Source organism: Aspergillus caelatus (genome assembly GCF_009193585.1).
Source record: "Aspergillus caelatus strain CBS 763.97 unplaced genomic scaffold BDV27scaffold_513, whole genome shotgun sequence".
Classification (NCBI taxonomy): Eukaryota; Fungi; Ascomycota; class Eurotiomycetes; order Eurotiales; family Aspergillaceae; genus Aspergillus; species Aspergillus caelatus.
Window position 1 is genome coordinate 962 of NW_022475776.1, and position 7,979 is coordinate 8,940.

Consider the following 7,979-nt stretch of genomic DNA (forward strand, 5'->3'; position numbering starts at 1 on the left):
TATAGTCGCAAACGGACATTCTTTGTTGACGTGCCGACTATAAGCAGTTCGAAAGAGAGAACAAACTATGTCGGATCGATAGTGCTGACCCATCAATTGGGGTGACGAAAATCCCCAATGATTGTCACTGTGATAGGATCATCCTGCGAGCAAAATAGCTTTTCACTACTCTTCCAGCTCTATGGGGCATCGGTCTGTCATTTGCGCCACCTGAGGGGCCGATCGAACTACTAGCACGGACCGATCGTCCATCAACGTTTTTTTATTTCCTTTTAATTACCCTTTTTTTTTATTTTTATTTTTATTTTTTATTTTTCTGCCTCCCCTGCGGTTTCGCTTTTCCATTTCGGTTAGAAATGACTCCACTAGCCTTGCTTGCCGGATGCCCAACTGGGGCTGTCTCGCCTCCCTCGGCCCTTGAGGCTTTGTGGAATCCTGGCATGGTGGAATGGCACTACTTAGATTCAACTCTATCTCTCAATCTATCGAGAACGAGGTCGGCTCTTCATTCGACCATGTCCAGGTCGTCGCATTCAAGAACTAGACAGGATGCTCCCGGCTATGTAGGGTGGTGACAGGTCCAGATGTCCATAGAGCTCTCTTTTAAGAAAGGACCTCTCCCTGCGTTGCATCTTCCCTGGACGTAGATTGATATCTCAATTTCTTTTTCCCATATGTCTCAATTCTCCATTCATTTCCTGTACATACCTTCATACGCACATACGCACATACGGATTAGACTTTGACCATCCCACCTCATTCTTTCTCTTCTGCCTTCCTGCTCTTTGTTTGATACCCCCAGTGCGATTTCTTCTATCTACCTACGTCATTCCTTTCATAACCTTTCTAGAGGTACTGACCTCTCTCAATCAAGGTGAAAAAAAAAAAAAAAAAAAAAAGGTAATAGTGCCTCTAGAATCACGCTACTTCTGTACATGCAACATACCACGAAGCGTCTTTCCTTGTCGACTCGCGTTGGCATTTCATGTCTCCGGTTCGGTTTTGAAGTCATATATGGCTGAGGTCCAGTCGATCTCCTTATGTTACACCAGGTCGACCTACAAGAGAGCTCAGTCGCACCGAGTCCAATAATCCCAACCTGCCGCCTCAGTCCTCAATTGTCTAAACGAGGTCGCTCCAGCATGTCTATTATACCAGGAGGAGATATTCAACCTCCAGGATTGTCAAATATGCAGAACCGAAGTGAACATGTCCCCGACCTTGTACAGTTCTTCCAAGCACAGGATGCCTTGTCGACCACATCTTCGCAATCCGGTAGCGCTCGCGATATTCTCAAAGCGGGCCAACGACGCCTGCGGCAGCTAGCTCAGCGTCCTAAAAGGGGAACAGACCCTCAGACCAAAGCCGAAGAAACGTCTCGCCAGCTACTAGCGCTTCAACAGGAGGGATTTCTGCCTGTGACTCTAACTCCCCCCAAGCCCAAGAAATCTGCTCCTAAGCGTAGTATTGACTCCACGGTATCCTCGACCAGATCTGCTTCCAATCTGAGTTTCCAATCGAGTTCCAGAAGAGACGTGGAAAGCATTGGACAGCCATGGCTGGAAGGTTCGCTTGAAAAGTATGATACCCGTGAAATGAAAGGAGGCCGTTTGTCTTCACTGGATCTGCGAGATATCACGTCCCTGGTCGGCGCTGCGTTGCCTCGACCTCCTCAATTTGAGGACGTGACCCCTCCGCCTTATCAGGCTTCCGCCCAATCGAGCAATCATGATTCGCAAGGAAACTCTTCGCATCCCTCAACTTGCCATACTTCAAATTCTACGACTAGTGAGCCACTGGATGAGATAGAAGCCTTGCCGAAGGTTCCGGAAATACCAGATCGAACGAGCAGTCATCACACCAGGATGTCGACTAGCACTTTAGACAACAAGCAACAGGTAGGCTGGTATCATTTAGCATATATACTATACGCGATACTGACTTCCAACAGTCGGGTCACGAGCAACCGGCAGAAGCCAAGCCAGTAGGGTCCAAAGACGGCCCTGAAGCAGCGGACAGCAAATCATCGTCATCTAGTCCACCAAACACCATGCAGAGCCATTCGAACCCGGGAGCACAAACACTGAAGCTTTTCCCTGACCCTGTGCCTCCACGGATGCCTAATAAAGGAGCCTGGCGCATATCGAACGGTTGCCCACCCCCTTCCGTTAGATCCTTACCAACCACGTCAGCGCAGCAAGACTCTTCGGCTGTTAGTGCTCAACCGAACGACAAGAACACTAAGCCTTCATCTAGCACCCAAAATCGTGACGCCGACCCTGGAAACCTGGGATGTGTGGGTCAAATGCCTTCAACGCAACCGACAGATCCAAGCAGAAACAGTGTGGCAAGCCAAGGACATGAAAAAATGCCGCTGACTAGAAACGGCCGCCGTCCGGCATCCTTGCCCATGGGCGCAATTGATGCATTCCCTCTACCAGCACCTATGAGACCTCTGCCTGCGTTACCGGAAGCAGTTCCAGGAATTCGTCCTATTTACGGACAAGACACTACTGCCACGAAAAGAGGTCTTCGTGTCAACCAACAACAGCAGATCCTTCAGTTATCATCACGTTCTACAGCAGAAGGATCCATGGGCAGTGCTGCGAGGAGAGATAATCATGCGTCAGTGACTGGTCAAGCTACACCAAGCGCTAGCAAACCTGTGACAGCAACGGACAGAGGAAACAAATCTGCTAGGGCAGGCGCATCGAATTCCAAGTCTGTCACGTCTGTGAGAGCCAGTCAAAGCCGAGCTGATAGGGTTCGTGCGCTGAAAAAGAAAGATATGTCAGCGAGCCGAAGCCACTTACAAGACTCAGACAATCGTTCTCTGGAAGAAGGTCGGCAGTCTCTTTCAAGGCTCTCTCATACGGCCTCATCCGAAAAATATGATGAGGCGACAGCTGCTTCACGCTGCCCCGACGAGGGAGTTGGGAGTCAATATGAAAGGGAATCTACAGATACCCAATTATCTACTCTTTCCTCTTATAGCTCGAGATTTCCTGGGCAATCCACTGAAGCTCATGCTGTTAGCACGCAGGATGGTAGCCAACTCGCTTATCTTAACGCTACATCATTGAACATCCATGAACCGTCATCACTGCCTGCTTCAAAAAGAAATTCCCGGGTCAATCCAGGCGGTGGTACACGAAGCACAAGCGTTCTCAGTGGAAGGGTAGTTAATGATCTGGATCTTCACGAGCGCTCTGAGACCCCTCTCCCGTCTTCGGAAGATGAAGGTATGGATATTGGCATGCGCAAGCAACAGGCACACCCTCTTCCTAGTAGGCGACGGCGACCTAGGTTGGCACCCATTAATGTTGACGAGTCTGCCACACGCAAAACGCGTCACATGAAAAAGTCATCGTCATACGACTACTCCAGGCCCAGAACCCCCCGGAACCGCAGAAGCCAGGGCCTGGAGAAATCTTCCTCGCAATCACCACGTTTGCAGGGTAGTTATTACTATCACGAAACGCGAGGCGGTCATCATCGGCCTTCTTACGTTCGAGAGCTCGAAAAGCGCATTGTACATCTCGAGCACCAAAACAGAACACTTCAAGCTGCTCTTCTTGGGGCTCTCGGTGTGGGCGGTAAACAGAACGTAGAAGGTCTTCTCGGTGGATCATCCACCTCCCTCTCTACTCCCCCTACTAGTAGATCTTTCTCATCTATGACGGACTCTCCATCCAGCCCGGATTCCCATGTCATGAGGAATGAGCGGCGTACGCACAGACGCCAAGCCCCATACCGTCCAGAGACCTGGATTGCCAGCCCAGGCTCCAGCCGACGCAGTAGCTACAGCTCGGAAGCAAGTGCTGACATCCGGGAGTTGGAAAATATGATTGAGGACTTCGATTTTGGCTGGGAGTCGGATCAACCGAGTTCCCGAAGAACACAACAGCTCGAAATGAGGGCTTGATATACTTTCCTATGATATTTCCTTTCATTGTGGTGTTCCTGGGTTGTCACTCTCTTTTCTTATATCCCCCCCCTCCCCAACCCTTTGTCTTTCCCTGTATGAGCCTAATCCCGTTAGGGCTCTGTAGTCGTTCTTTAACACTGGTCTTCTTTCGATTTGCATGACTCTCGCATCTCCTATTCTGTCTTCGGTGATACCATTTTGTTTTGTATGTTCTGTGTAACTATTTGCTGTTGAATGAGATACCATTCAAGATTGTTAAGGCTTTTATTAGATCATATAGAAGTTTATGTACTTATACTATAACAAGGGAGAGCGAGGTATACTTCCTGATGCCTGAATAAGGGCATGTTATCGCTTAGTCATCCAGGCCGCGACTCGGTTGGAGTTCAATGGAAGACCGTCAACAAAATACCAAACAGCTTCGATCTTTCACAATCCACAGACCTCAGCGTGAGCGAGCTAGAAAACGGCCGTGGAGCAAAGGATATATAGGTCACAAGGTCCTGTTATGAGGAAAAATTGAATATTCAAAGCGGTCATATATCCTACGCCTCTTGAGAATTCACTTCGAACTATCCTGTACCTCTCCAACATGGCGCATACAACAGCAGTAGGCGCTCCTTTTTTTTTCTCTGCTTTACAATAGGAACCACAGCCGGGGATTTACTAAAGAAATCAGTCTTCGCAGATTCCGCAACATGTCACCTCTCTCCTTTCGCATCTAACATCGCGCCCCGGAGTCCAGTCCACCTTCATCCTTTCCCGCAAAGATGGGTCCATAATTCAGAGCACGGGACTGCTAGCGACGAAACCAGCAGGCAACAGCAGTCCAAATGTCTCTCAGGCTGATTCAACCGTCGAGGAAGAGTCGGAAGCTACTATGACGCCCGCAGAATCACCCACCCCTCCAACACCGTCTAGCGCAACTACTCCTAACCGTCAAACCTCCTATCAACCGTCCCAGGGGGAAGCGCTAGCAGCTCGCATTTTTGCTTTTGTTTCCAGCGCTTCGGATCTAAGTTTGTCGCTCTCGCGACCCCTGAATGAAAACGCCCACGGTTCCAAAACCGATTCGAACGGCTTGCAAGAAGGGTTGGGCAATGGAACATCGCGGGACGATGGAGACGGAGAGGCATCGGAGAGAGAGGACGACGATGAGGTCAAGCTCCTGCGGCTGAGGACTAAAAAGCATGAGATTGTCGTTGTTCCGGATAAGAAGTATCTGCTCTGTGTGGTACATGATGCGGCGCACCCTACGGGGAACACGAGTGCAGGTTTACGCTCGAGGTAATGAATGATGATATTATCAAGGTTTTTTTTTTTTTTTTTTCTTTTGTTCGATTCGCTTTCACTTCTTTGGACTTCTTTTCTACTGTGCTATTTTAATGTGCTCTTATTTGGACCTATCTTGGTTTGCATGGAATATACCCGGTTGGAAGCAGAGAGCTTCGTCTGTTCGCATGTTGTTTGTTTACCGTTTTGTTGAGCGGGCGTGTAGTTTTGGATAGCAGAGCAGTTCGCATGTGGTTAACACGACCAACATGTGGAAACCATGAATATAGATTTAGATTTCTCTATGCGACCATGTGGCTTGCCTTGGTCTAGAAGTCGTGGGAATGTGGGGGATGTGGTGCCTTAGGGCGCGCTGTGTGGAGTTAAGCTGCTTTTACCCCTCTCACGCCTTATCATCATAGCAAACGCAACCTACTATGTTGGTGCGCCCAACCTACTTGAAGAGGGCTTTAAAGCAGATCTATAGTACTTCTTGAGGTTCCGATATATCAGGCTCTACTGAGTTCATCGTAACATATTTTTCATAGCTTTCCAGAATGACTCTCGATATCGCACAGGTCCGATCTCGCTTTCCTGCCTTGAAGCAGGAGCAGGTCTTCTTGGACAATGCAGGTGTGTCAAGTTTAAATTGAAACATTTGTGGCTTCTCCAGTATCCAGAGCTTTGCTAATCAGCTGAGAAGGGGGTAGTCAAGTACTGGACACGGTGATTGAGTCGTAAGTCTACCCTGATATAAGATCGGACTGTGGCTGACATGGCCTCCATCTAGTATTACATCTTACCTCACAAACACCAATGTCCAACTGGGGGCAACATACAAGACTTCCAAGCTATCCACCGCTGGGTTTGCGAATGGATACGAAGCAGCGGCGAAGTTCATCAATGCAAAGCCCGAAGAGGTAAATGGATCCTACTTGAAAGTGAAAGTAGAACTCCGCTAACAGTCTCGATAGATCTGTCTTGGTGTGTCAACTACGCAACTACTACACAATCTCTCCACGGCATTGAAGTTCCAGCCAGGTGATGAGCTTATTCTTTCCAAATTGAACCACGAGGCCAATTCCGCCGCCTGGGTCAGAATCGCAGATCGACTAGGTTTAGAGGTGAAATGGTGGTCCGCTTCCAACCCTCAGAATCCCGTCTGTGATCCGAACGACTTGAAGCAGTTAATCTCGGAGAAGACGAGATTAGTAGCTTGCCCGCATGCATCGAATATCCTCGGATCTATTGTGGACGTCAAGGAAATTGCGAAGATCGTGCATCAATATCCTCGGGTAAGAACACCTGCTAACCTTGAACTGATGTAATGCTTACTTGTGTCCTGAAGGCCCTGCTCTGCGTGGATGGCGTTGCACTTGCGCCTCATCGCCAAGTCGATGTCAAGGATCTTGATGTCGACTTCTACGTGAGTATATATTGCTTATCTAGGCAAGGTCACAGGGGGCTGATTATTCCCAACAGGCCTTCTCATGGTACAAGGTCTACGGACCTCACATCGCACAGTTGTATGCCTCGCCACGCATCCACGATCAGATCGATACCCTGGGACATTTCTTCAAAGGCACCGAGACCCTCGACTTGAAGCTTAACCTGGCATCCGCCAATTATGAGCATGTTCAGAGCATTCCACGAGTAGTCGAGTACTTCGAGCCTGATGTGTCTGCATCGTGGGAAAAGGTCGCGGCTCAGGAGGAGAGGTTGCAGCAAATCATCTTAGACTTCCTCAATGGGAATGATCGGGTCACTGTCTACGGGGAGCGCTCTGCGGATAGAAACCTCCGGGTCCCCGTTATTAGTTTCACAGTACGGGGTACAAAAAGCCAAAGGCTAGTAGAGGAGGTTGAAAAGCGATCTGCATATGGATTTCGAAGTGGCCATATGTACAGTCATAGATTGATCAAAGACATCATTGGTTTGGAGGACGTTGAGGATGGGGTTGTGCGGATCAGTATGTTACACTATAACACAGGTGAGTGCTTCTTTTTGCGTAGGGTATTATAAATTGAAGGCTAATAGGACACTACAGAGGAAGAGATGACTGGTTTGGTCAAGGTTTTGGAGGAGGTTATTGCGACCTTGTAGAGTACCATATACGGTATACTAGAGAAAGTAGCAGCGGCAATTGGTAGTATTTCTTTGGCTAATATAGCTAGATTTAACCTGCATACATCATCAATTGGCCGGATGGTGTAGTTGGTTATCACGTATCGTTAACACCGATAAGGTCCTGGGATCGAGCCCCAGTCTGGTCATTACTTTTTGCGGTTTTCTTTTGTCTTTTATCTTATCCTTATCTCTTTGTATGCCATCGCATTCGTTTTTATAGCTATCATCGTGAATTGCAGCCTATTAGTTAGACAAAAGAAGGTCAATCGGCAGTTTGAATATAGGGCTTCTAGGTCCGCTATACCGGCCGGCATGATATACAACCTCCTTTACATTTATCGATAGATTCTGTTAGAAGGACACTAATTGATAACCATATATAGATATAGTTATATATATTGAAGCTAACACGACGATTATCTTTGGGCCACTCACCCTGACATACTCACGCATAAAATTCTAACACGAAATCCCAGGCCTAATTCAAGCAGCTGTCATTGGCTTCTTTCTTTCTTTCTTTCTTTTTATATGTTTTTTAGACTTTTTATGCACATTCGACATACTTTATTGTACATATTCGTTAGCATAAGTAGATAGGTAGATAGACAGTCTATGATAATAAACCTGCAAAGCCTCATTCTAAACAGATAGT

General features: G+C 47.8%; 3 protein-coding genes and 1 non-coding gene across 4 annotated transcripts; all 4 read left to right on the forward strand.

The window, feature by feature from the left end:
- Positions 1-315: 315 nt before the first annotated feature.
- On the forward strand, positions 316-899 carry BDV27DRAFT_139704 (uncharacterized protein). Its single transcript, XM_032069499.1, has one exon. It carries the CDS (start codon positions 357-359, stop codon positions 573-575), a length of 219 nt encoding a protein of 72 aa, XP_031920327.1. The 5' UTR covers positions 316-356; the 3' UTR covers positions 576-899.
- Positions 878-4,166, forward strand: BDV27DRAFT_139705 (uncharacterized protein). The gene is made up of 2 exons (XM_032069500.1): positions 878-1,898; positions 1,952-4,166. Exons 1-2 carry the CDS (start codon positions 1,041-1,043, stop codon positions 3,923-3,925), a joined length of 2,832 nt encoding a protein of 943 aa, XP_031920328.1. The 5' UTR covers positions 878-1,040; the 3' UTR covers positions 3,926-4,166.
- Positions 4,167-4,520: 354 nt separating this feature from the next.
- BDV27DRAFT_151479 (pyridoxal phosphate-dependent transferase) lies at positions 4,521-7,303 on the forward strand (the record flags this gene model as incomplete). Its single annotated transcript, XM_032071368.1, has 7 exons — positions 4,521-4,538; positions 4,608-5,215; positions 5,911-5,937; positions 5,991-6,120; positions 6,175-6,495; positions 6,683-7,190; positions 7,248-7,303. 7 exons carry the CDS (start codon positions 4,521-4,523, stop codon positions 7,301-7,303), a joined length of 1,668 nt encoding a protein of 555 aa, XP_031920329.1.
- A 96-nt stretch (positions 7,304-7,399) lies between these two features.
- BDV27DRAFT_t247 lies at positions 7,400-7,473 on the forward strand. Its single transcript has one exon. It is a non-coding gene; the product is annotated as a tRNA-Val (tRNA).
- Positions 7,474-7,979: the final 506 nt, after the last annotated feature.

Bases quoted from the DNA above. Each gene is read 5' to 3' on its own strand.
- BDV27DRAFT_139705 (XM_032069500.1), top strand. From the start codon at position 1,041: ATGTTACACCAGGTCGACCTACAAGAGAGCTCAGTCGCACCGAGTCCA. The intron at 1,899-1,951 runs GTAGGCTGGTAT...GACTTCCAACAG, and splicing joins CTTTAGACAACAAGCAACAG to TCGGGTCACGAGCAACCGGC.
- BDV27DRAFT_139704 (XM_032069499.1), top strand. From the start codon at position 357: ATGACTCCACTAGCCTTGCTTGCCGGATGCCCAACTGGGGCTGTCTCG.